Source organism: Schistocerca serialis, chromosome 8 (assembly GCF_023864345.2).
Source record: "Schistocerca serialis cubense isolate TAMUIC-IGC-003099 chromosome 8, iqSchSeri2.2, whole genome shotgun sequence".
NCBI lineage: Eukaryota > Metazoa > Arthropoda > Insecta > Orthoptera > Acrididae > Schistocerca > Schistocerca serialis.
The window spans coordinates 261,794,266-261,807,792 of NC_064645.1; the positions used below are offsets into that span (position 1 = coordinate 261,794,266).

General features: G+C 43.3%; 1 protein-coding gene across 1 annotated transcript in view; it reads left to right on the forward strand.

Annotated features, from left to right (window-relative positions):
• The window catches only part of LOC126416961 (kinesin-like protein KIF26A), a 197,664-nt gene extending 188,049 nt beyond the window's left edge, over window positions 1-9,615 (forward strand). The window contains exons 5-6 of the mRNA XM_050084841.1: window positions 5,786-5,974; window positions 9,575-9,615. Of these exons, the coding sequence (XP_049940798.1) occupies window positions 5,786-5,974; window positions 9,575-9,615 (230 nt within the window). The remainder of the gene's footprint in view (window positions 1-5,785; window positions 5,975-9,574) is intronic.
• Window positions 9,616-13,527: the final 3,912 nt, after the last annotated feature.

Consider the following 13,527-nt stretch of genomic DNA (forward strand, 5'->3'; position numbering starts at 1 on the left):
TTTCCTGTACACTGTAGGAAATATCAGAGTTACGAATGTGGAGTGTGGTTCCGTTCTGCTCCAGGCTTGCGACACAACGAACCAATAACCAGCCTTATTTAGTTTTTGTATAATGTTCGTCTTTGTCTCTATTGAACAGATTTCTTTGCTTCACTGTGTAAAGCGTACATTAAAAGACACGAAGATTTTTTTTACGTCATTTTATTTTAAATGTGGTCATTTTAATGTCAGCCTTACCGTCCTGCCCCGTGTTCCCCCCTGCGGATTAAAGTAGTCATTTCTTCTCAGCTCAGCAATCCTTATGTGCTCCGTGGTAATATACACGTGTGACGGTAAGGACTACCACGCTGCCCACGCAGCTCTTCTTACTACGCTAACGATGAGACGGTTGATGCTTGCCGCTAGGATTTCACCACTCTTGTTGCGCATGCACACAAGCTCTTTCCACTCCTTGTCCCCATTAGCTCTGACACTGGACATCTCGTGACATGGCTATACTATGACGCGAACGGGCTATCTATTGATGCTGGCACGACAGTGGTCGTTTATGCAACTATCGGCCCTTTAGCGGCGGTAGTCCACACTTTTCTTTTCGCTTCTTTCCAAAAGCGTGTTGTTTACTCAATACTTGCACTCTACCAGTACTATGCTTCGGTAGTTTTGGTACAGTATATAAATGCTGTAGTAAATGGTAGGATAACTAGTACCAACTGTAGCACTGATAGGGAAAGAAACATAAATGAATGCAAAAGAGAGAAAGTGGGAGTCAACAATTTTTTTTGTTTGTTTTTTGTCTGTTTCCTCGTTTTTCTCATAAACAGAACCACACATCGTTCCTTATTTTATTGTGTATCTTATATTCTTACAGAACTGTGTTTCATATGTAATGAAAATGAGTTAACCGCGGAACTACCGTGCTTTTATGTAACCCAAGCAGTTACTTTTGCTGTAGGTACAGTCTACATACGGAAACTAAACATCCTGTATAAAAATTGTTGATATTTGGTACTCAAAGGAGCTTTCTTCGTCATATCAAAGGCTCTTGAAGCACAAGCAGCTCTAACGACGAGTTCGTCTACGAATCTGTCAGAAATTTTTGTAGTGGTGTCTGACGAAACCGATGATGCGCTGTTCGAGAGATTAGACTTGCTCAAGCGAAATTGCAGCCGTAGTAGATATCGACTTTTCATTAGTTGTTACAGAGATGATCATCGTAATTTTTCCTGGTTTTCATGAAGGCTCGTGAGCAATACGTATGATAGATTATGGACAGATTCTACACTTCTGCAGGTAATCCCGTAGGTGAGTAGTAACTGCTACATTCCTCAGTGCTTACACGTGGCTTCTACCTTGTTTCCAATGGTCCTTGTATCATTGGAATCATCAGTAGCCACAGCCACATTCCCCAGTACTTAAACCTGACTTCTGTCTTGGTTTCAATGGTCCTTGTATTGTACACTTTGGAATGATGATAAACTCGGCTTTAGAAGCCATTTAACAACTGAAAATGCTATATCCTATTTTCTCTATGAGGTACTGGATGGATTTAACAAAAGGTTTAGAACGTTAGGCATATTTTTTTACTAAACTAAGGCGTTTGATTGTGTTGATCACAAAATGTTGCTCCAGAAGTTGGACCATTACGGAAAACGGGAAGAAGCTCACAGTTGGTTCAGCTTTTACTTTAACAACAAACAGCAAAAGATCATTATTCACAGTGTTCAGAATGGCTGTGGTGCGGGATCTGAATGGGGTACAGTCAAACTGGGAGTACCCTAGAGATCAGTGCTGGGGCCACTCCTGTTCCTTAATTATATCAATGATATACTTTGTACTATTATGGGTAATTCTGAAACATTTCTGTTTGCTGATGACACTAGCTTAGTAGTAAAGGATGTTGTGTGCAAGACTGGCTCTGTTTCAAATAGTACAGTTCATGGCATAAGCTCATGGCTTGTAGAAAATAAACTAACACTAAATCACTGCAAGACTCAGTTTTTACAGTTTCTAGCGCACAATTCAACAAAACCCGACGTTTTAATTTTGACAGAATGGGCACATGATTAGCGAAACTGAATAGTTCAAATTTCTAGGTGTTCACATAGGTAGGAAACTCTCGTTGAAACCCCACGTTCAGCATCTTGTTCAAAGGCTTAAAGCTGCCATTTTTACTATTCAAACGGTATGTGAAGGAAGTGATCGTTCGACATGAAAATTAGTCTACTTTATTCCCATTCACTTATGTCGTATGGTATTATATTTTAGGGTAACTATTCCCATTCTCAAAGGATATTTTTGGATCAGAAACGGGCAGTTTGGGCAATAGGTGGCGTAAGTTCGCGAACCTCATGTCAACCCCATTTCACTAATGTGGGTATTTTGACATTGCCCTCTCTACATATGTATATATCCATTACTGTCGTTTGTTGTTAACAATATCAGATTATTCCCAAGAATTAACAGCATTCACTCACTTAATTCTCGGTAGAAATCCAATTGGCATTTGGATCGCACTTCCTTAACCTTTGTGCACAAAGGTGTGTAGTATACTGCTGTATCCATTGTTAGTAAGCTACCACAATAATTCAAATATATCAGCAGTAATCTACGCGGTTTCAGACTGAAGAGTTTACTAATGGGTAACTCCTTGTATTCTATTGAGGAATTCCCTGAAAGTTTAAGCTGATTCTTATGTTATATTGTTGATTGCGTTTACTTTAACTTACGGCTTGACTCTTTTGGCTTGATAAACATTTTGTTTAATCTATTATTACTTTTATGTTGTCATTTCATGTACTGACACGTTCCATGACCTTGGAGATTTGCTCCTCAATTTGGTCCTACGGAACTAGACGTGTCAATAAATAAATAAATAAATGGTGCACACTGAAGAACGCCGGTCGCATACTAATGTTTCGTAGCTCATGTTGCCCTTTATGTATTCTCACTCAGCTTCTAGATGGTTCAGCGCTTCGGATTACTAAAGAATCTGCTTAGACACTGAAAACTTACGTAAAGAAAGCGATCGAAATGAGGTAACGACCGACAGTTATCAACACACCAAACAAGCAAGTAATGTGATTCTTCAGTTTCTCCCGGCATATTTGTTGCTCGAACAGTCCACGGGTGTACTGCCGGTTAATAGTGTCCAACGGGCACAATATTTCGGCGATCAGACGTGTTGCCGTCGTCAGGTGTGCTGACGAACTGAGCTCCTGAGATTCTTTTTATTATTTTTTTTAGAACTTTTCATTCCTTCTCCTGAGGGGAGAAGACGGGCTGTTCTAGGGCTTGTCTGTTTGCCCTTTATCAGCCATATGTTACAATTTTTATTTTATTTATTTCCATTTTGTATATATATTTGATTACATGCTATTATTTTATGTTGGGTGTCTTTCATTTTACGCTACTTTTTGGTGTATATAGTGTGAAAGAATATTGATTGAGTTAATTATGCAAAAACTGAACTTATTTAACAATATAACTAACATAACAGGACTAATTGTTTATTTAATTGAATCTAGGGTGCGATTAGTGTACTGACTTTATAAGGGATGTGGGGGTGTTATGACATTATAACTGGAAGTGACACATTAACGTAATGGGGGATTCTTATAGTGCTTACACTTATTATTCCCTATGTAATAATTCTACGAAATGTAATATGTTGTGGTACAGAGTTGTTGTTGTGGTTGATATATTCTAGCTTAGACTAATCTTAATACTAGTGTTTACAAGTTCTCCTTTCCTGCTTTGCAGTACTTGGAGCTGGTTGCAACAATGCTTTTTTTTTGCCTTATATCTAGTTTTACATATTCTCCTTTCCCTTTGGTGGTACTTGGAGCTGGTTTTTACAATAGCTCTTATCTATGATTTCCTTAATGCTAGTGTGCTTTGTGTTATGGGGTGTGTTGTGTGTTGAATGTTGAATCTGGGGGGCTGTCGTGGTGCACTAGGTCATTTGTTGCTGTGTTATTGTCTTTCGTGTAGGTGGGGTAGGATGTTTTCTCCTCCTGTCAGTTTTGTCATTGTGGGTGCTAACTCGGGGAACTCAGTTGATGTATTTTGTGCTACTGTACGCGCCGGGTAAATGTATTTCTTTTTCGGGCGTCTTGCTGTGCGTGGCTTGGTCGTCAGTATGTCTTCCATATCGTGTCGTTTGTGTAGGATGTGTGAGCCGTATCTTGCCCTACGTTTTGTCAATCTTGTTTGCAGTGGGGTTATTTCTGTCGTCTCGTATACTTCGTCGCTAGGAGTGCGGTATGGTAGTTTTGCTATGCTGCGTAGTAGTCGGCGTTCTGTCGAGTATAGTCTGTTTGCTATTGTCTTTGGTATTCCGCCCAGTGGTGCAGCGACGTATTCGTATATTGGTCGTATGTATGTCTTGTATGTGTGTATGGCTGTTCTGGTGGAGCAGTCATACAGTCGTCCTTGCACTTGTCGGATTAACTGTTGTCGTTTCCTCGTTTTGTTGAGCAGGTATAGCAGGTGGGCTTGGTAGTTGAGGTGCTTGTCTAGGTAGACACCGAGGCATCTCGCGTTGTCAGTCAGTTGTAGGGACTCGTTCCATAGTCGGAGCGTTATGTCTTCCTGTTTCTGCTGATGGCGGGCGGCCGATTTAAATCCCCTCCCCCCGCGGGCAGCTCTCTTCGCCGTCCGCGCCCGCGCGCCGGCAGACGTGGGCGTCAGAATCTGTCGTAGCGTCGATGTGCTACGCCCGCCCTGGTCGCCAGTTCGTACTTCTTGCTGACAGTCTTCCTAATTACATTCAATGCCGTTCCCCAAGCATTGCTGAGATTGTAGCCGCAATCTCGGTTGATAAGATCTTCCCTGGTGCGAATTTAGATAGCCTCCCTTATAACGCTGTCCCAAGATTTAGAGGTCTGAGCCCGGATATAGGTACGCTCATAAACCATCTCGTGTTTCCTGGACAAATAGTGCTCGGCTACCGCCGACTTATTTGGATATATCAGTCGAGTGTGCCTTTGATGTTCTCGGCAACGAACTTCGATGGTGCGTACTGTCTGTCCGACATTTCCCACACTCACAGGTTCATGCCGGGCTTCCTCAAAACGAGGTCATATTTTACACTTCCCAGCAATGCCCGTGTTTTATTGGGCAGGCAAAAGACGGTTTTAACTCGGTGTTTCTTTAATATACGGCCGATTTTCCCCGATAGTGCGCCATTGTACGGAATAAAGGCAGTGGCTACCCGGCATTGAATGTAATTAAGAAGACTCTCAGCAAGAAGTACGAACTGGCGACTAGGGCGGACGTAGCAAGCACATCGACGCTACTACAGATTCCGACGCCCACGTCTTCGCGACAGCCGGCGAGCGGGCTCGGACGGCGAAGAAAGCGGTCAGCGGGGGGAGGGGATTTAAATCGGCCGCTCGCCCTCGGGAGCTCAGTTCGTCAGCGCGCCTTACGATGGCGGCATGTCTGACCGCCGAAATATTGTGCCCGTTAGACACTATGAACCGGCAGTATACCCGTGGACTGTTCGAGAAGCAAGTAAATCATTGAGAATCCTGACTCCCGAAATCTACTGTGAAAACTACCATAGTCTACACTCCTTTATGACACTCTACGGTAGTCTATGGTACCAAATTTGCACTTCTTCAATAAAAAATTAATTTAATTTGGTCCATAATTTTAATAACCCTGTACTATGTCCAGCTTCATGTACTGCGTGCACAGAGGTCACGTACACTTACATCTGTGCGTTGTAGTTACACTGATGTAGGAGTGCCACGAAGGTGCTAGCCGCTTTGGATTTGCGCAGGCAAGACGTACTCGATGGTGGGCAGCGCGCAGTCTGCGCACACCCTGGGCGTGATGCCGAGCGCCATCGCGTGGCTGTACCGCGCCATCGCAGAGCACCGCGCCCGCACCGGCTTCCGCTACTCGGTCAGGGTGTCCGCCGCAGAGGTCGCCGGCCACATGCGGGACCTGCTGGCGGGACACGCCGACGGTAAGTGGGGCTGCTGGCGGCGCTGGCCGAACAAGTCATCTGGCACTCACTGCACTTTCTTCGGGTTCTTTCATACAGCATGCTCTTATGTGTGTTTTTTCCCATTGTACTGCACACGACTCAAAACGGATGTGAATCATAGTTAACTAACAGAATGCAAAAAGTTGTTCTGAAACAATATTGAAAGGTGGGAAAATACTTAATTATTGGTGAAAAGCTGATTATGGAGTCTCCCAAGTTTAAGTTGTGGGTCCACTCCTATTCCTTATACAGGGTGTTACAAAAAGGTACGGCCAAACCTTCAGGAAACATTCCTCACATACAAGTAAAGAAAAGATGTTATGTGGACATCTGTCCGGAAACGCTTAATTTCCATGTTAGAACTCATTTTAGTTTCGTCAGTATGTACTGTACTTCCTCGATTCACCGCCAGTTGGTCCAATTGAAGGAAGGTAATGTTGACTTCGGTGCTTGTGTTGACATGCGACTCATTGCTCTACAGTACTAGCATCAAGCACATCAGTACGTAGCATCAACAGGTTAGTGTTCATCACGAACGTGGTTTTGCAGTCAGTGAAATGTTTACAAATGCGGAGTTGGCAGATGCCCATTTGATGTATGGATTAGCACGGGGCCGGCCGGTGTGGCCGTGCGGTTAAAGGCGCTTCAGTCTAGAATCGCGTGACCGCTGTGGTCGCAGGTTCGAATCCTGCCTCGGGCATGGATGTGTGTGATGTCCTTAGGTTAGTTAGGTTTAATTAGTTCTAAGTTCTAGGCGACTGATGACCTCAGAAGTTGAGTCGCATAGTGCTCAGAGCCGTTTGAACCATTTGATTAGCACGGGGCAATAGCCGTGGCGCGGTACTTTTGTATCGAGACAGATTTCCAGAACGAAGGTGTCCCGACAGGAAGACGTTCGAAGCAATTTATAGGCGTCTTAGGGAGCACGGAACATTCCAGCCTATGACTCACGACTGGGGAAGACCTAGAACGACGAGGACACCTGCAATGGACGAGGCACTTCGTCGTGCAGTTGACGACAACCCTAATGTCAGCCTCTGAGAAGTTGCTGCTGTACAAGGTAACGTTGACCACGTCACTGTATGGAGAGTGCTACTGGAGAACTAGTTGTTTCCGTACCATGTACAGCGTGTGCAGGTACTACAAGCAGCTGATTGGCCTCCACGGGTACACTTCTGTGAATGGTTCATCCAACAATGTGTCAATCCTCATTTCAGTGCAAATGCTCTCTTTACGGATGAGGCTTCATTCCAACGTGATCAAATTGTAAATTTTCACAATCGACATGTGTGGGCTGACGAGAATTCGCACGCAATTTTGCAATCATCTCATCAACACAGATTTTCTGTGAACGTTTGGGCAGGCATTGTTGGTGATGTCTTGATTGGGCCCCATGTTCTTCCACCTACGCTCAATGGAGCACGTTATCATGATTTCATACCGGATACTCTACCTGTGCTGCTAGAACATGTGCCTTTACAAGCACGACACAACATGTGGTTCATCCACGATGGAGCTCCTGCACATTTCAGTCGAAGTGTTCGTATGCTTCTCAACAACAGATTCGGTGACCGATGGAATGGTAGAGGCGGAACAATTCCATGGCCTCCACGCTCTCCTGACCTCAACCCTCTTGACTTTCATTTATGGGGGCATTTGAAAGCTCTTGTCTACGCAGCCCCGGTACCAAGTGTAGAGACTCTTCGTGCTCGTATTGTGGATGGCTGTGATACAATACGCCCTTCTCCAGGGCTGCATCAGCGCATCAGGGATTCCATGCGACGGAGGGTGGATGCATGTATCCTCGCTAACGGAGGACATTTTGAACATTTCCGATAACAAAGTGTTTGAAGTCACGCTGGTACGTTCTATTGCTGTGTGTTTCCATTCCATGATTAATGTGATTTGAAGAGAAGTAATAAAATGAGCTGTAACATGGAAAGTAAGTGTTTCCGGACACATGTCCACATAATATATTTTATTTCTTTGTGAGCAAGGAATGTTCCTGAAAGTTTGGCCGTACCTTTTTGTAACACCCTGTGTGTGTAAAAGTCCTTGCACAGTTGGTACACGGAGCGAGGTGGCGCAGTGGTTAAACATTGGACTCGCAATCGGGAGGACGACGGTTCAATCCCGCGTCCGGCCATCCTGATTTAGGTTTTCCGTGATTTCCCTAAATCGCTCCAGGCAAATGCCGGGATGGTTCCTTTCAAAGTGCACGGCCGACTTCCTTCCCAATCCTTCCCTTATCCGATGAGACCGATGACCTCGCTGTCTGGTCTCCTTCCCCAAAACAACCCAACCCCACGGTTGGTACTTTTTGCAGACGATATGACTGTTATAATCAATCCCATTAGACAGAAAGAAACCAAAGAGATCTGTAATGTTATGTGTGCCTCATTGCTTTTTTTCTCTTTAACTAATTTGTGCCTGATTTTATTCTGAGAAGTTCAGTAATGTGTCTAAATACCGAAAATATAAACGTGATTCAAAAAGTACTTGAATTCAAGTGAAGCGCTGCTGGACAGCAAGAAACTCTTTAGCGCGCAATCCCCGCAACGATAGTATTAGACAATTGATTTTATTTAAAAAAAGACTGTTGACCTGTATCTTGTGGAAAGACGACGTGTTGCTAGGCCGTCGCTCGGAACGTATTGTTACATTTAATGAAAATTTGCATTTTAGTGATAAAACCGAGTGAAGTATGTGTAAGAGTTAACAAACATTTATGTATACAAATGTTCTGGAAGTGAAGAATAGAAATATCTTTTTTTAGGAAAAGGAGGTGAACTTCATTGTCGTCGCCGTCTATCAATTGACAGAACAGTAAGTGTACAAAGTTCACTAAAATACAGGAGCCCGCATCTCGTGGTCGTGGGGTAGCGTTCTCGCTTCCCACGCCCGGGTTCCCGGGTTCGATTCCCGGCGGGGTCAGGGATTTTCTCTGCCTCGTGATGGCTGGGTGTTGTGTGATGTCCTTAGGTTAGTTAGGTTTAAGTAGTTCTAAGTTCTAGGGGACTGACGACCATAGATGTTAAGTCCCATAGTCCTCAGAGCCATTTGAACCAAAATACAGGAAAAGAAATGCAGTCTCTATAGTTTTCATTCAATAAGTAACAACCTCTCATAATTTCTTAATTACAGTAATTGGCATATGTTCTTGTACAATAGTATGGTGCTGAACTCCACTGACCAGTTTTGATGTAGCAGGACGTGTAGTTTGAAGGAAGTTTGTGTGTCAAGCAATCTCCTTTTCTCACGAAAAGCAGACTGCTGTTTGATCTTACTTACTTACAACAGTGGTCCCTTAGGTATGAAAAGCTACAAAAACTTGGGCTCAAAGCTAGCCGCGATACGGCCAAGTAACCAACAGAGTCGTATTTTAAACCTTAAAGAACAATAACTTCCTCCAAATTGCAATAAGTCAACAACTGGTGCAGAAGCTGATCATTCAAGGAGGCAGCAACCAAAATTCAGGTACCGGTTACGACTTAAAGTACAAATATCAATCAAAAATCAATCTCTCTCTGTCTCCAAACACATATACAAACATTCATTACAAAAAAGGTCGTTTTACAGATCTTACTAATTTTCCTCAACGAATTATAAAGGTCTGCTAAAAAGTTATGTGAGAACCCTTAAACCGTTTTAAATGAAACAAATGTTAATAACGTTCTATATCTTTATTCTTCCTTTCTATATGTATGCAGCCCCTGCTGCTAGAGGGTTCCGAACTGTAACGTGTAATACGGCAATGTATAATGTAGCTATGTGAGTGCATGAGGAAAAGCGTGCTGAAATCAAAATTCAAATTCGAACAGTTTCTCCACGCATGGAACACCCTTTCCTCCAGCCTAACAGTGTCAGACCTCATACGAACGCTGCGACATCTGTATCAAACCGACGCCTTGGGGCCCTTGTCATCAATCATCTTCCAAACAGCCCCAAAATGATCCCATCATATTTTCATTTATTTCCAAAATACAGCTTCTAGCACTTTACTTTGACAGTGACGAAGCGGTGGAGGCAGAGGTGGCGTTATAGCTTCGTCAACAAAATCCAGCATTCTACAGTGACAGTATCAACAAACGGGTCTGTTGTCGGGAGAAGTGGGTTCGTCGCTTTGGTGACTATGTTGAGGAATAAGTATGTAGACGTGAACAATAAATATATAGAATTTTAATAACGTTTCTTTTATTTGAAAAGCTTTAAGAGTTTTCACATAAAAATTTGTAGTCGTTACTTTTCAGCAGGCCGTCGTATTGAGTGGTTCTCTGAAAAACGACTCTCCATATTTTTTTAGAAAACAAACCATTTTCAGTTCTGTACCACAGGAGATCAAACAACTATTGATGTTGTTCATGAACAAGAGCCAGGAAAGCGGTAGAACGCTCCAAATTTTTGGTTGTACGTTTTGTAACTTGAAGTGGATGAAGCATATTAAGCAGATACTGAGAGAGTTAAGTTCAGCCACTTTTGCTGTTCGCCTACTACTGTTCTTGGAAACAATTGTATCACACTCCCACACAACACAACACAACACAACAACGACATGTGATATAATTGTCTGGAATTGCCCAACAATTCCCCAAAAAAGGAAGCCGTAAGAGTAATATGTGGTATCTGTAAATGTAGATTTTTCCCGCGTATACAATTATGCAGAAAGAAAAGAATTTGGTCATATTCGCATTAACACTAATTATCTGACACGTAGGAAAGGAAATTTTAGGTCTAACCTAAAACCATTTTTCCTGGACAACTCCTTGTATTCCATGCACAAATATACATATGTACATATATTGTAAATTGACTCGTTCCACATCCTTTCCATAATAGAAGATCTACGGAACATGTATTTAACTAACTAACTAACTAACTGGTACTAGGATAGTATGTCTCAGCAGCCAACATGGAACAGGTCGTTCAGCATTCACGGGCACTCCTAGTGTGCAACTACATCTACAATCCGCTAGCCATCTTACCGTAATAGGAAGTGCTTCAGGTGCGAATCCAAGTAAGTTGTGCAGGAGGAGAGGGCGTACAGTTTAGTTGTGATTTGGGGTGATATTCAAAATTTATTTCATCTTCAGTGTCTGAACTATTGTATTAGCGGGAGACTTCTAGCTGCCATCTATAGAATAGGAAAGCCACTAAATCAAAACTGGTGCTACAGAAAATGATCCAGGGAGGTTGTTCTGAATGTGTTTTCTGAAAATTTATTTGATTAGACAGTTGAAGAATCAATGCGTGGGGGCACTGTCTTAGATCTACATATTCACCGAACTAAACTTTTCGAATAAGTTGATTATAAGGCTGTGAATACTGTCAGTGACTGCTGTTATAAGAAATTTGAGGAAAGGCAGGAATATATTTTTAATTACTAAGAGTGGCTAGAGACAAATTTCAGCATATGTATGTAGTCAGCATCAAATATTCAGTTCTGAGGACGAAAATGTGGAGCACAAATTGTTTCATATTATGCAATACCGTATGGCTTAGACATACATTGTTGTAAGGAATAGAACAGACCCATCTTGGCTCAGTAGCCCTATTTGAAAGTTGCTGAGAAAAGAGAGAGAGCGTCATGTCGCTTTTAAGCGACCTTTTAAGGCACGTAGACAAACTGCATGAAGCCAAAATGAGAGTGAGGGGAGCGCTAAGCGAAGCACTTGCTGAATTTTTAAGTAAGTTTTTATGAACGATCTGACTAAAAACCCTAATAAGCTTTTGGTATTATGTAAAATCAGTGAGACTATCGCATCTATTCAGTCATCAGTGACTGGCACCGAAATAGAATATGACGCAGAGAAGATGGAGAAACTGAATTTTCCGAAATTATTTCACGGTGTAACACCGAAATATTTTCTCACCTGTCAAACATGGCACAAACGCTGAAATAAATGATATTGAGATAAGCCATCGATGAGAAAGAAAACAACTAAAACTACTGTACACGTAAATGCAACTGGACCGAATGAGACATCTGTGAGACTCTACAGAGGTTATGTTTAAGAACTTGTTCCCCATGTAGCAGTAGTTTATCGTAGATCACAGAGGCAACGAAGGGTCCACATCGATTGGAAAAAATCGAAGGTCATTCCCGTTTTCAAGAAACACCGGCCGACAGACACTTACGATTATAAGGCTAGATCGTGTAACATACCTGGAGAACGAAAATAACTCTATAACAGTCAACATGGTTTGTGTAAGCAGAGAGCTTGTGAAACTCTGATCCGTTCGACCGAGAGGTCGGCAACGCCGTGGACAAGGGCACCCAAGTTCATGCCGTATTCCTTGATTTACAGAAGGCTTTCCATAAAGTTCCGCGCCGTTGTTTAGTGAATAAAATGGGAGCTTACAGAGTGTCTGACAAGACTTGTAATTGCATACAGGTCTTCCATGCATATAGAACGCGAAACGTTTATCTTACCTGAACAAAATCGACAAATGTAAGGGCAGCTTCGGCAATATCCCAAGGGACTGTTGTAGGGCCGCTACTATTTGCACTGTTTGCGGTATTTGCCCTAATGACCTATTGCTGTGGTCGTCAAACTGCGATCCGCGGACCGCATACGGTTTGAATCAGGTATTCGTGCAGCCTGCGGTGCTCAACTGTATTGTACAATAACACCAGCTGATTATACGGCGCGCCGGCCGCGGTGGTCTAGCGGTTCTAGGCGCTCAGTCCGGAACCGCGCGACTGCTATGGTCGCAGGTTCGAATCCTGCCTGGGGCATGGATGTGTGTGATGTCCTTAGGTTAGTTAGGTTTAAGTAGTTCTAAGTTCTAGGGGACTGATGACCACAGATGTTAAGTCCCATGGAGCTCAGAGCCATTTGAACCATTTGATTATACGGCGTTATCTGGGTATTTATTTATCCAATTCTTCTATTATTCCATCTCCTCCATCTCCCCTCTCTCTACCCATCCCCTACTTCACCGCCGGCCGGAGTGGCCGAGCGGTTCTAGGCACTTCAGTCTGGAACCGCGCGACCGCTACGGTCGCAGGATCGAATCCTGCCTGGGGCATGGATGTGTGTGATGTCCTTAGGTTAGTTAGGTTTAAGGAGTTCTAAGTTCTAGACGACTGATGACCTCCGATGTTAAGTCCCATAGTGCTCAGAGCCATTTGAACCCTCCTTCACCCTCTCTTCGTCCATCTCCTCCACCCATGCCTGGCCATGTCCTCTTCTTCCTTTCTCTTTCCATTTCCTCGTCTCCTCTGTCTGTTCATCTAGTCCTTCCCTCCTCTCTCTGCCTATCACTGGCTCCCCACGTCTCTCTGCGACTCTTTCCTTTCTCTGTCCAACTCCTCCTCTTCCTCTCTCTGTCCATTTCTCCCTCCCCTTCCTTCTGTCCATCTCCTCTTCCCCCTCTACGTGCCTGCCTCATGCTTCGCCTTCACTGTCTACCCATCTAATCGTCCTGTCTCCTCTCTCCAAGTTATCACGCTCACAACAATAGAAGGCTGGTGGTTCTTACCCCCACAATGTTTATTTCCGTGTTGTAAGTAAAATGTGTGCCAAATTTGG